General features: G+C 45.4%; 1 protein-coding gene across 1 annotated transcript in view; it reads left to right on the forward strand.

Moving 5' to 3' along the window:
* ncanb (neurocan b) overlaps positions 1–14,867 on the forward strand; it is a 174,078-nt gene that overhangs the window by 140,766 nt on the left and 18,445 nt on the right. The window contains exons 11-13 of the mRNA XM_072660147.1: positions 8,409–8,567; positions 11,299–11,381; positions 13,323–13,467. Coding sequence (XP_072516248.1) covers positions 8,409–8,567; positions 11,299–11,381; positions 13,323–13,467 — 387 coding nt within the window. The remainder of the gene's footprint in view (positions 1–8,408; positions 8,568–11,298; positions 11,382–13,322; positions 13,468–14,867) is intronic.

The following is a 14,867-nucleotide window of genomic DNA, read 5'->3' on the forward strand; positions in this document are numbered from 1 at the left end:
CAGAGGAGGGAAATTAATTTGCCGGCGTCTGCACTAGCTGATGCAGGACCTCAGTGGATCTCCACCGTCTGTTTCAGTTATTAAGCAAGTCTGGGTCTCACTCCAGCTCAGACCAGGCGGATAATTCCTCATTCGTCCTACCTCTCCATCGGTCTGTCAGTCAATCGGCTGTCCCTCATATGAATGCACCCAGATAAAGAGGGGTCTATGGTGGGGCGCTGTCATGCTGAAACACGGCACACTCAATAAACTTCCATTAGCGCCAGTTGCTCTTCAGAGTTAACCGATGCGACTCCGGGCCAGAAAAGACTCTAACGACCAAATGGAAGTGTTTTTACTCCGTCAAGCGACTAAGCTGCTACTGTCCCTTATTTCAGAGTTCTTTGAGACGCGGTCGTACTGCCTAAGATGCACAGTGTGTCAACAAACGTCTCTAAAATGCACTTGACTGTAGCACTGAAATCCCGGGTAAGCCCAAAGTCATCAAACATCAGCCACTTCGGCACTGGGCCAAGAAAATAAGTCTTCACCACATATTTTGGTTTGTTTGTTTCGCATATATTAATAATAAAATACACAATCACATGACTCATCAGGCACTGTTTGTGCCATAACATTAAGTCTAATTTTGCATAGGTCCACCATGTGCCACCAAAATAGCTCTGACCCTTCAAAGCAGGACTCCTGAACCTCTGACGGTGTGCTGCTGTGGTCTCTGGGACCAGGAATAACGTCAGCAGCAGATCCTTAAAGTCCTGTCAGTTGTGAGGTGGGACCTCCATGAGCAGCAATGACCTGTGATGAGGTGACCATGATCTTTGGTTGTCTTTCTTTGGAGCACTTTTGGTAGGTACTGACCACTGAATACCGGGAACACTCCACAAGACCTGCCTGATGTTTTAGAGATGTTCTGATCCAGTCATGGTCTAGAACATCACAGTCTGGTTCTGTTTTTTAAGAACTTCAAGAACTGACTGTTCACCCCTCGACAGGAGATGTTCCCATCACCTATTTTAATGTTATGGCTGCTTTGTTTAGGGTCAGAGACTGGCTTTAAGTTGAGTTTTTGTTGAGAAATTGAAGTCAGATCCTGATGCCAGAAAAACAGAGGATGATGATGATGAGGAGGAGGAGGAGGATGAGGATGTCATTTTGTTATCTGAGCAGCTGTAAACAGACCTCGCACCTCGCACATGTCTGCTGGCTTACAGATTTGCACTGAATCCTGGCAGTGTTCGCTCAGGGGAGAGAAACACACCTCGTCTTTACTCCTCGGAGCAGCGGCTGCCAGGCTTTCTTTTCTCGGAGTCTAATCAAGGTTGTGTTCTAGCACAAATTGCCACCTTGTGGGACGAGCCGGAGTGAGTGCTCAGAGAGCTGAAGGCTGGGCACACACTCTGACAGCCAAAGTGCAGCCCTCACAGCCGGGCAGCGCCAGCGGCACGCCGGTTTCAGTGCTTCTCTGCTGCTGTGATTACATTAGCAGCCTCATTCCTCCATGATTTTCTGCTCATTTCTGATCTTTACTTTCTGTCATGTCTGAAAGTGACCCTGATCTTCTGCAGAGACACACCTCTGCTCACTGTAACTCACACTTACTCTTTAATTATTAAATTTAGCATCAAAACACCCTCACCCTCAACACCCCCACCCCTCACTCAGCTCCGAGTTCAGGCCTGCTGTAATGCGCCCCCCGCTGCTGCCTGGCTGTAATTGCTCGCTGCACAAAGCTTGTACATTTTCACTGCAGCAGACCTGTCCTCTCACATCCCCTGAACACACTGCTGCCCCTTTAACCCCACAGAGCTCTCCCACCTGTCTCTCTCTCTCTCTCTCTCTCTCTCTCTCTCTCTCTCTCTCTCTGACCCTCTCCTCTGTCTGATGTTCCTGTGTTGCCCTCAGTGAAGAGGCTGATAGCCGGAGGCGCTGTAGTCTCGCTGTGTTACTGCTGTTCACTGCTCAGGTCTATTAGACGGAGAGACGCACATACTTACACACACACTCACACACTCACACACACACACTCACACACTCACACACACACTCACACACTCACACACACACACTCACACACACACACTTATGCCAATGAGGCGTCTCACATTTTTTACTTATGTTTTCCTTTTTTTCTATGGGTGTTGTGAGAGCTGTGAGTGTTGTAGGTGATGTAAGTTTTGTAATTGTTGTGTGCTCTGAGAGATGTGAGAGCTGTGTAATGTGCGTGTTGTGATTGCTGTGAGTGTTGTGAGTGTTTTAGGTGCTGTGAGTGTTTTAGGTGCTGTGAGTGTTGTGATTGCTGTGAGTGTTGTGAGTGTTTTAGGTGCTGTGAGTGTTTTAGGTGCTGTAAGTGTTGTGATTACTGTGAGTGTTGTGAGTGTTTAGGTGTTGTGAGTGTTTTAGGTGCTGTAATAGCTGTGAGTGTGAGTTTTAGGTGCTGTGAGTGTTGTGAGAGTTTTAGGTGCTGTGATTGCTGTAATAGCTGTGAGTGTTGTGAGTGTTTTAGGTGCTGTGAGTGTTGTGAGTGTTGTGATTGCTGCGAGTGTTGTGATTGCTGTAATAGCTGTGAGTGTTGTGAGAGTTTTAGGTGCTGTGAGTGTTGTGAGAGTTTTAGGTGCTGTGAGTGTTGTGATATCTGTAATAGCTGTGAGTGTTGTGAGAGTTTTAGGTGCTGTGAGTGTTGTGATATCTGTAATAGCTGTGAGTGTTGTGAGAGTTTTAGGTGCTGTGAGTGTTGTGATATCTGTAATAGCTGTGAGTGTTGTGAGAGTTTTAGGTGCTGTGAGTGTTGTGATATCTGTAATAGCTGTGAGTGCTGGCTTTGGTGCAGATGGCAGAGTGCCACCAATCTTTACCACCATCAGAAGACTTAACCCCCTTCCTCTTCCTCCTCCCCTCTCCGGATCTTTCATCTTCAGGGTGTTGAATGGCAGAGCGCTAAAATACCACACTGTGATGAGGATAAATGACCCAATCAGTCAGCTGGAAGCAGTTGCCCTTTTATATATAACTGCTGCTCATTCAGACGGCTGATATTAATCACCGAGCATGCGTCCAGTCAGCGCTTCAGAGGGGGCCAGAGGATAAACCTGAGAACTATCAGAGCAGGGTTTCAGACAGACTGACGCTTTGAAGGATGTGAAGAGGAGGAAAGGTGGAGGAGCGCTCTCAGATCTTGGCTCTGGATCGCTTTGGATAGCTCCCAGTTGCCTCTCGCACCCGGCGCTCTCTGTCAATCTCTCTCTTTCACACCCAGACGCTGATTCACAAATATTAGTAATAATAATTGGCAGGGTGGATATTACAGCAGAGGCGTTAGCCAGTTACACGGCCTGTGAGAATGCTCCAGGCCTATTACTCTCAGGCTGGAGAGAAAGAAGCAGAATTGAGTTGAGGATTGATGGACTATAACTGGCACCCTGTGTATGAGATTTTCCTGTCCAGTGATTTCAAGGGATGCTCTGGACCAACCCGAACCCTGACCAGAAAGATGCAGATAAGAAGATAAGAATAAAAAGAAAAAAGCCTTTCCTGATATGTCTTCTCTAATACTTAGACTGCACTTTTGTTTAAAATGCATAAAAAGTATATGTAAAGAACACTAATTGGCCAAAAGTATGTGTACACATGACCATCATACTTATGTATCTTCGCTTGTTGGACATCCCTTTTAAAAGCCACATGCATTAATATGGAGCCCATATTAATAGAACAGCCTCAACTCTTCTGGGAAGGCTTTCCACAAGGTGATGGAGTGTATCTGAGGGAATTTAAGCCCATTCAGGGCATCTGTGAGGCCAGGTGCTGGTGTGGGATGAGAAGGCCTGGTTCACAAGTCCTGAAAGTGTTTGGTTCGGTTGAGATCAGGGCTCAGACTGCAGACTGTTCAGGCTCCTCCACACCAAATTCGTCAAATCACAAGGGTGCAGCCTCACACTTCTGCCACAAAGATGGAAGCAGATCATTTTCTAAAATGTATTTTGGAGCTGAGTGAACTCAGGGGCCGAGCTCAAACCCTAAAACCATGAGAAACAACCCCTCTTATCCCACCTCTACCAAATTGTGCAGTCCAGCAGGTAGTGTATATCCAGATTCCTTCATCGGACTGCCAGATAGCTAACAGTGAGTCTGCACTCCAGAGAACAGGGTTCCAGCTAACGGCAGAACAAAATTCAGTGTATTTTCCTAGCTCTTTAAGGACTGCCAGGTCTCAAAGATCTCCAGATGTTTCTCAGGTGCCCCCAGCCTCCTCTTCACTGCCCAAAGTTGTTTTTTCTTTCCAATCTTGGAACAGTTTTCTTTTATCATTGCATTGGAAAACTGCTGGATTGCTTCAACACCTTTATTTTATTTTGATGGTCGTGATTTGAAACGTGGTGTGTGAGGGCCTCCTCAGCTAAACCACAGAAACTACAAGGTGTAGAAAGGTGGATGTTTCTCACTCTGATGCCTGTAAATGTTGCAGCAGTTAACAGAAAAGTTTGATAAGAAGGCAGCTTCAGCTTCAGGCTGGTTAGCTTCTCATGGCAGCTGTGGTCTAAAGCTGAAAAAGTGGGTTTAGGACTGGAGTTTGGCCCCCTGGACTGACAGGACGTGGAGATGCGGGACGTGTAGAATGTAGAATGTGACATCAGGTGACCAACATTTACCACTTCTATGGTATGAATAGCGATCCAACATCTTCCAAATGTCATACTGCTGTAGAATTACATAGCATTTGATCATGAGACAGAGACGTTATAATGATAACATCAAGACAACATGAAATTCCAACATTGTTTGATCTATTGTTTTCTTCCTAATCTTGGTCTGTGTGTTAGTCAGATACAGCGAACACCAGACTCCAACACTTCAACACAATTACTGCAGAAAGTAAATACCCTGAAGAACAAAAATATCTGCAGTTCTTTGTTTCTGTCCATGACAAATACTGGCAAGTAGGGACCAAATAATGGCTGACCACCACTCCCACACACTCCCACACTCCCACACACACACACACACACAGCCCACTCGCTGACTCTATGTCCAGGAATGAAGCCAGCGTGTGCCCACAGAAGCTTGTAAAGCCTCCAGCATCTCTCTATTCTGGCTGCTGCTGGAGATAACGGGCTGGGCTCCACTGGAGCAGGCTGATTTGGACGTGCTCCCACTGTACCACAATATACCAACCACCGTGCTCTCACACTGCTTCCAATGGAGAGGAGAGAAACGTGTGTGTGTGTGTGTGTGTGTGCTGCATGGTTTAAATTCCTCCACCGTGACACCCACAGCGACAAACACAAAGCTGTTGCTCTTTCTTTTTGTGGAGATCTTCTTGTGAAGATGAGCTGGTGTTGTTTCATCTGAACAGAGAAGCTTTACAGCGCTGCTGTGTCCGGAGTGTGTTTTCATCCGGCTGGCAGATGATGTCCGATCTGATAAGAAACGTGTGGTGTTCTTCAGCAGGGAACAGTGTGTCTGTGTGTGTATTGTGTGTGTGATGTTTAATGGAGAGAACGCAGTAGGTTCTCATCTCGCCCACATGAACACAGCTGCTGCTGCCACTGTGGACAACCATACTACAGGAAGAGCTGAAGGCAGGAGGCAGAACTACATCACATGGGTTCACACTGTTATTTTAGCAGGATGGTAGAATTCAGAGCTGTTTTCAAAAGTCCTACACATCAGTGAGGAACACTCAGGGCCTTGGAGGCCTTCAGAGAAGGTCTAATGATGTCTGGAAGCTAAAAATACAAGTTTACAAGTCTGTAGGATGAATCTGGGGACGTGTAAAATTCTTTGGATGCTACAAGAAGGTAACTCCAATTCATTTGTATAGAGCAGAGAATGTGCAGGTAAAATCATACACTGAAAAAGTGATGCACTGATAGCTCAATTATTATCGGCCATAACATTAAAACCACCTACCGAATGTTGCATAAGTCCCCCCTGTGCCACCAAAACAGCTCAAAGGCATGGACTCCACAAGAACTCTGAAGGTGTCCTGTGGTGTCTGGCATCAAGACTAATGTTGCATTAATGTTAAGTCCTGTGGGGTGGGAGCCCATGATGCTTTTGGTAGGTACTGACCACTGCATACCGGGAGGAACACCCCTCAAGACCTGCCTAATGTTCTGGAGATGTTCTGACCCAGTCATTGTCTAGAACATCACAGTCTGGTTCTTGTCAAAGTGTCTCAGATTCTTATACATCTTCATCACCTTCAAGAACTGATTGTTCTTCACTTACTGCCTGATATGTAGATCCACCCCTCGACAGACAGGAGCCACTGGACCCAGATCATCAGTGTTCTTCACTTCAGCTGTCAGTGGTTTTAATGTTATGGCTGATGGGTGTAGTTTTATTACAATAAGCATGTTGATGAAAGTTCATCAGAAGCAGTCACGTCTCTTCTGATTGGGAATGAGGGGCCTGGAGAAGTTGAGCAGGCAGAATGACATCAGCAGCTGAGTCTGTTTCTCTAACACCTGTCTCAGAGCTGTGCTCCAGCGCACCGTCTTCTTGTCCAGTCTGGGCCGTTTGTGCATCTGCATGCTAAGCAGAGCCCCAATTTGCAGTGTCCAATTTAGCGATGTCGCTTTAGATTTGCTGGAGGTAGAAAGAGGGTGCTGTGCTGATAGCTTCACAAAATGAGCCCGCCAAGGCGCTGCAGTGGGCTAAAAGCAAACTCTCACTGATAAGACACGTAAGCCTCAATATGCTAAACATGTACAATGCTGTTGAAATGTGCTTTGTGCACAAAAGTATTGAGACACCTGCTTATTCATTGTTTCCTCTGAATTAAAAGAGCTGATTCTGCTTTTGTTGAAGTAACTGTCTCTACTGTCCAGAGAAGAAGACTTTCTACTTGATTCTGTAGGAGAATTGCTGTGAGGATTTGACTGCATTAGCAACAAAAGCATTAGTGAGGTCAGGATGTTGGATGATCCCCAACTTCCCAACTCATCCCATTCAAAAGTACTGGATGGAGCTCCACCACCATTATTCCAGAGAACACAGTTTTTTGCAGAATGGTGCCAGTAGGTTCATGTTGATCTGCTCCAGACAGTCCTATTCTATTGGCAGTATTTCTCTACAGACTACAGTAACTCAGATCACTACTGTGTAAGGTTGTGGAGAGCAGAAAAGCATCTCAGAAAGCTTAAACATCGATCCTTGAGGAGGGTGGGCTACAACAGCAGAAGGCAACATCAGGTTCCTCTATTTTCAGCCAAGAGCAGAAAGCTGAGGCTGCAGTGGCTCAGCACAGGCTCAGCAACACTGGACAGCTGATGACTAAAGTAACATGGTCTGATGGGTCTGGATTTCTGATTATGGGGTGAGGGGAAGTTTTCTTGGCAGGTGCAGAGGCTACAAAGCTCTGGTGGGTTTGGGCCTCAGGCAGGGATGTGACAGAGCTTAATTAGCCACTGAGTCCAGCAGCGGAAGCCGTTCCTCTGGTTTTCTGTTGTTTCTGTGCTAATGCTAAACTGCCCGCTCATCATGCACACAGACACGGATTAGAGAGTCTGAATGTGGGGAGTCAGACGCTTTAGGGGGGCCAAGGTTGAGCGTACAATTGAGCTGGCATGTATGTGAGTGTGACACAGAGTGGATTACTCACCAAGTGTGTGTGTGTGTGAGTGTGTGAGTGTGTGTGTGTGTGTGTGTGTGTGTGAGTTCTCTCTCTTATCTGAACAATGCTGTGTTATATAGCAACTGCAGCGAGGTCAGGTCAGCTTCACTGTGCATTAGCCAAAGTTTGGGAGAAGGACCACGCCCAACTCGTCCTCTTCATTACTATGCACTATATAGCTGCTTCTCTGCCCTCTCCTTCCCGTGACGAAAACCCCTCGCATCCCTCCGCCACCCCTGCTCCTCCCGATGGTCTAATTTTATCTATCCTCTGCCCGGCAAGGGGGGTCTGGCTTCGGGTCCCATCAGCTCAAAGCCCCCCAGAACTCCAGCCCAAATTTCTCGAGTTCTCCTCCTTGCCTGAGTCAAGCGTGGTCCGCACTTCGCAAAATGAGAAACTGCAGCACACTTGATTTAGCATTCCCATATACACCGATCAGCCATAACATTAATACCACCTGTCTAATATTGAGTTGATGCACAACAGCTCTGACCGGGACTCCACAGGACCTCTGACGGTGTGCTGCTGTGGTCTCTGCCACCAATACTAACGATAGCAGCAGATCCTTTAAGTCCTGGGTTTTAAGTCCTCTAAGTTGTGAGATAGGACTGGGGTGCTGCAATGGATTTTGGGCCCCATGAACATATATTAAACTGGGCACCACAACTCAAATAATACATTTTAGGCCCCTCTTGACTTTGTCTACCATACTGCACACCTGGGTGGAACCTCCATGAGCATTAAACCCAACAAAGAATCTAACCTCTCTCTCTCTCTCTCTCTCTCTCTGCAGACACAGAGGGCTGTGATCATACCTGGAGGAAATTTCATGGTCACTGCTACAGGTACTTCACCCACAGACGCACCTGGGAGGATGCAGAGAAAGACTGCAGAGAGCACAATGGTCATCTGGCCAGCATACACACCAGGGAAGAGCAGGACTTCATTAACGGTACCTCTCTAGACCTTTCCTACATTAGCACAATATTACCAGAGTGTATTATCTACTCCATGTACATTGTACCTATACTTATTGGCCATTATATTAGAAACACCGCCTATATATTGTAGCTGAACTTTGCAAGCTTAAAACTAATGATTATAGCCCATCTGTTGCAATGGACAGTCGGTCAACCACTCTTTATTTTGTCCAATGGAAGCAGCCCACTGACAGACCACCATTGACCAGGTATCATTTGGGTGGTGGGCTATTCTCGGCACTGCATGTTTATGGGTACTGCTGGTATGAGTTCAGTGGTTGTAAGACATACGTACATACGTGTCACTTATGGGTTCAGAATAGTGACAGATATCCAACATAGGTTCAGAAACTGCAGAGGTGTGTGATAAAGATACTACACTAAATGGACAAAAATATTGGGACACCTACACATTCCACCTACAGGAGCTTTTATATGATGTCCCGTTCTAAACTCATAGGCTGTATTAATATGGAGCTGGTCTCCCTTTAACAGCAGCTCTACCAGCAGCAGCAGGTCTGGAGCTCTGCTGCAGTTACTGAGTCAGTTGGAGGCTTTTCTGCACTCTGCTCTGAGCTCAGCACTCGGCCCTGACCCCGCTCTGTAACTTTACGTGGTCTGACAGACACTCGGTGGACACTGAGCTGCTCTCTGTGAGCTGTTCCTCCTAAACTCTTCCACTGTTCAATAATAATACTGTGAGCAGGCAGCATGTACCGCCTGCCACCAGCAGGGGGCCCGGCCAGCAAAGTAGGAAAGCTGGTGGGGTTGGAGCAAAGAACTCCAAGCCCCAGAATTCCCAGCAGTAATCAACACTGACCAGACCCACCTGTGTGGCACTGTATAAATACACCCAGCCAAACACACTTCCCCATCGTACCTTTGTAGAGGGGCGAACAGTAACAGTGGGTTTAAGTTGTGAACAGAAAAGTGAAAAGCATTTGAGTTGCTGTCTTTAGTTTGAGTGAACGTCACTCTTGGTTTTTCCTTTGTTTGTTTTCCTGCCGTTTTCTGTGTTGCTCAAGATCAGCATTTATACTGCAACCCCTCACAGCCATGGTGGCACAGTGTAAATACACTGGGTTCCCATTACCAGGGTTGGTAAACAGCCCAACAGTCACCAAGCACACACAATAAGAGTAGTTCCATTTGATCATAATAAAACAAACTTTAACTGCACTTGAGTCCAAACCCCACACCACACCGTAACAAATACCACTCACAGCTCATGGAGGAAGATCTAGGAGGGAGGAAATTTCACCAGCTGACGTTGTTGTTGGTGCAGCGACTACAGGGCTGTACTTGGCCAGGACTCCTAATACAATAGATGTAAATGTATAATCTAAGTTCCAGTAGTGATACTACTTGCAGTATTCCAAGTCGAGACACACTGACAGTCACTGGAGACGCTTCCCACCTGTTATCTGCCAACAGCTCCACATAGAGCCACAGTGCTGTTCAGAAATTTGTGCTCAATTGCCTTGAAAAACGCTGGTCTCCACCCTTGCAATAAAGGGAGCACAGTCATTAGGAAGATTAATGGCGCCCATAAGGATGTTAATCAGTAACACCGTGATTGAAATTCCATTACATCCTCCAAAAAAATACTCATGAATACATGATAGGGAATGGGGGCAGCCTCTTCGGGACTGCCTGTAACTGTGATGACAATACTAATACAGTCATGAGAAAAAATTATTACATACAAATTATTACACAACAATGTTCAGCTTTACAGGAGAAGGAAAAAGCCAGCTTAACTTTAAAAGATCTTATTCCGAGTCATTTGGAAGCTTTTCTGTTGGTTTATTTATCATAAAATGTTGATACAGCATAATGAACAACTGTAGATTCACATTATGGAGAAAAGCGAAGAACAACAAAAATGGAGATACAAGAGTTTTGCAGGAAAGTAACAATATTTAAACAGATGTCTTTCTTCAGTTGTATTTCTAACTGTTCTGAAATCTTCTAAGAATCCCTTCCCAGACTCCTCTGCATCTACACCCTCAGAGAGCTCTCTGGATCTGGATCTGGCCATGGTGATCTTCTTCACCACCCCTCACTTCAACCATCAATCCAGAGCAGACCAGACTAAATGTCTGACTCCAGACTCCTCCAGAATAATCCTCTCCAACCATGTTCTGATCATCTGCAGCTGATCTTCTGCTCCTGACTATAATTCTACACATTTAAAGTAGTACTACATTTTGGAGGGTTACAATTTTTACCTCACAGGAAAATTACATTTCTATTAATTTCATTTTATAAATGATAATTAAAGACATTTCTTCAGTGAAAAACATGAAGAATACAAATTTTAAAAATAAATAATTATATCAAATACATAAGTAATGGAGATCAGGCTTAACTGAACAAAATTATACTTTAAAAATGATAACAGCCTCTAAGCTGACAATAATAATAATAATAATAATAATAATAATAATAATAATAATAAATCCTTGAGAAAGAATCAAATGTCCATATGTTTAAATATGTTCCCAATGACAATGAATTTAATAGGGTTTCCTATGACTGCATATTGTCACCCAATGAAATTCGGCTTAATGTCTTAGTGTCTGAGTGGTCACTGGTTGTGTGACTGGTCTGGGGGACTGGTTTTGTGAGCATCCAGACTGAATAAAAAGACTAAATTGTTGTTTTTTTTCTTTTACATTTCTGTTTTTCAACTGTTGACAGGCATGAGCCACGAGAACACCTGGATTGGTCTGAATGACAGGACAGTAGAAGAGGACTTCCAGTGGACTGATAACATGGATCTGGTGAGGCCTTAGACTCTGCATGCACCAGTAGACCAGTAGTGCAATAGAGCGGTGGTTCCTAGTCCAGATAATCCACATTTCTCCTTTTCCCCCAACTCACTTGAACTGGGTATTGAGCTTGTGATTGCTTCGTTCATGCAAAGTCCTTACAGGCCCCTCGGCAGCTGTCTTGGCAATGCCCATAAGCTGCTTTTTCCAGTTATGCAAAACCAGGCTTTACTTCAATGGAAAGGGACCTGCAGTCAGTAGAAATTTCCAGTCACTGTGTTTGAAAAGGTGGAACCACAAAAAAGCCTGATCTGCTCTGTCCTATTCCTGTACTGGCACAAACACATATTTAGGACTAGTCCCACACCCCAAAGTCCTCATACCAGCTGTGAAGAAGATTGATGCTAGATGCTAGTCCTAGTCCCACACCCCAAAGGGCAGTGGGAGGGCAGTGGTGGCTCAGCGGTTAGAGCGCCGGGATATCGATAACAGGGTTGTGGGTTCGATTCCCGGGCTCGGCAAGCTGCCACTGTTGGGCCCTTGAGCAAGGCCCTTTACCCTCTCTGCTCCCCGGGCGCTGGAGTTGGCTGCCCACCGCTCTGGGTGTGTGTGTGTACTCACTGCCCCTAACACGTGTGTGTGTGTGAGTGTGTGTTCACTACCAGATGGGTTAAATGCGGAGGACACATTTCGCTGTACAGTCCACACTGTACAGTGACGAATACGTGCACCTTTTTACCTTTATCCTTTATCCAAAGTCTTCATACCAGCTGTGAAGAAGATTGATGCTAGATGCTAGTCATAGTCCCACACCCCAAAGTCTTCATACCAGCTGTGAAAAAGATTGCAGTTCTCAAACTTTTGACACCATTTTTGTAGACATACTTCCATCAGCTATCAGCCATAACTCATCAGTCAGTTCTTGAAGGTGATGAAGGTGATGAAGCAGGAGAAATGGACGAGTGTAAGAATCTGAGACACTTTGACAAGAACCAGACTGTGATGTTCTAGATAATGACTGGGTCAGAACATCTCCAGAACATCAGGCAGGTCTTGTGGGGTGTTCCCGGTATGCAGTGGTCAGCACCTACCAAAAGGGCTCAGAGGAACGACAACCAGTGAACCAGTGACAGGGTCATGGGCGCCCAAGGCTCACTAATACTCATGGAGGCCCCGCCCACCTCACGACTGACTTAAAGGATCTGCTGCTGATGTTAGTCTTAGTGCCAGATACCACAGCACGACACCCTCAGAGGTCTTATGGAGTCCATGCCATGATGGGTCAGAGATGTTTTGGTGGCACAAGGTAGACATACACAATCTTAGGGAGGAGGTTTTAATATTATGGCATATTTACTGTACATAATTTCATATACTAAAATGAAAAGACTTAAAAATGAGCCCTGATGGTCATAATGGTCATAATTGTCCTATGAAACCAAGACAACGACCTGTACAGTAACCTGCAGAACAGCCTTCCCTGGTTCATGAGTGGATGTTTAGGGGATTAGGTCTTTTCACTGGGAGAGGCACAGTGAGACAGTGAGCGAGCTGCAGAATCGTCTTTCAAAAAGAAAAAGAGTGGTGGTGCAAGAGAGCCGCCCCTGGCACAAGACATCACAGCTTCGATATTTGACCAAAAACTGCTTAGTGTGGGCTTTTCTCTCTGTCCTTGTGCTTTTAATTGCTTCTTAAGTAGCAGAACAAAAGATCACAGAGCCCAAAGACAAGTAGAGCTTGTTCTCCCACGGATTACACCTCGAAAAGTTTCTCTCTCTCTCTCTCCTCTTTCCCCACTTTCTCACAAGTGTTTCTAAAACACAGGATCTAAAAGCCATTTGCTGTGTCTAGAAATGAGTTTGTAATGCATTGGCTATGTGGCCTGATATGTTAAATGACCAGTAAAGCCGTGGGATTGGGTTGCAGTCTGAAATATCCCTCTTCCTCCTGCAGCAATATGAGAACTGGAGGGAGAACCAGCCGGATAATTTCTTTGCGGGCGGGGAGGACTGTGTGGTGATGATCGCCCATGAGAATGGCAAATGGAACGACGTGCCCTGCAACTACAACCTGCCCTACATCTGCAAGAAAGGCACAGGTGCGTGCGAGTGAGGCTATATGTGAGTGCAGGAGAGGGGTAGAAGGAAAGAGGGCAAAGACAGCTGTACCACCAAGTACTGTATACCGTCTTATTATTTCATACTCGGGTATTTCTTCATAGTTATGCATCATTCTGTCATTTTTCTGCACAATTTCTGCATAAATAGATCATTAGGGTGTAAACTTGTCACTATGGCTCCCCCTCCTGGTTTTGCGAGGGCCAACAATGCGTATTCTTCTGCTTTCCACGTCGACTCCCCAAGCTCCGCCCTTCACCTGACTGCGCTCTCTCATAGCAACTGTTGCTCGGTTGCAGAGGCTTTACAAAACATTTCCCATTTAAAAACTGTGCGTTATATATATATGTATATATTTTGCATATATGTTGCCTGACTATTATAAATTAGCTTCAGCTGAGAAAGGGTGTCCACAAACATTTGGACATCTAGTGTCTCTTAGAAGTTGTTAAAGGCTTCTTCTGATTGTTCAGCATTAATTCGTTTCACCTTTTTGATGAAGCTCATTTCTAGCAGAAGTGACCAAAAAGAAGACCCTGGCCTTCTGACCACCCTTTTATAGTCTTCCACAATTTGAATCACGGTGGAGGCCTTTAGCGTGTGCTGCTCAGACTCTGCTAATTCCTGGTAGATAAGGACTTATCAGTGGGCTGCAATCAGAGTAAAACAATAATCTGCATAATTTCCCATTGGGTTGTCAATGGCCTCATAGTCTTAAGTCAGGAGTTTGCTCCTCGTCCTGGCAGTCCACAATCTAATTTAGAGATGTTCCTGTTCCTGCTTGGTTTAACCTATCTGTTAATTGCTAGGTTAAGTAGGTTTGATCGAAGGTAGAAGCATGAAACTGTGCTGGACTGCAGTCCTCCAGGACCCGAAGAGCATTGCAAATCTCTTTCAGCACTGCATCCAAATCTGTTGTGGCCCAAAAGTGAACTTCAGGTACAATAATGAGGTATTTGAAAAACTCTAGACTGGAAAAATCCCCCCGACATTAATATTAACACCAACGTGTTTCATCATAGCACTTCTGAATGCTCACATAGATTGCACCGCATTTTCACCAGTGGTTGTGTCAGTGTCATCTGTATATATTAGTCTAACTGCTGTCTCCTCATATCTTTGCTGATTTATCCTATATCCCATCACATCCTGTCATATCTCTCATCTTACTTTACCATCGTTCACTCGCGCTCTCTTACTGACCTCCCTGTACCTTCTCTCATGCCTCTTCAGATAAAAGTCAGTCTGGGCAGAAGTGAGGATGTGATTGGAGGCTTGTCAGAGTGGCCGTCTTTTTTAAAACCCCATTATAACATGAAGTAGCTTCAGGTCCTGCTTAAATACCCACCACCGCCTGGCTGCGACATGGCCTGTCCGGTTC

The sequence above is a fragment of the Salminus brasiliensis genome, chromosome 17, assembly GCF_030463535.1.
Source record: "Salminus brasiliensis chromosome 17, fSalBra1.hap2, whole genome shotgun sequence".
Lineage (NCBI taxonomy): Eukaryota > Metazoa > Chordata > Actinopteri > Characiformes > Bryconidae > Salminus > Salminus brasiliensis.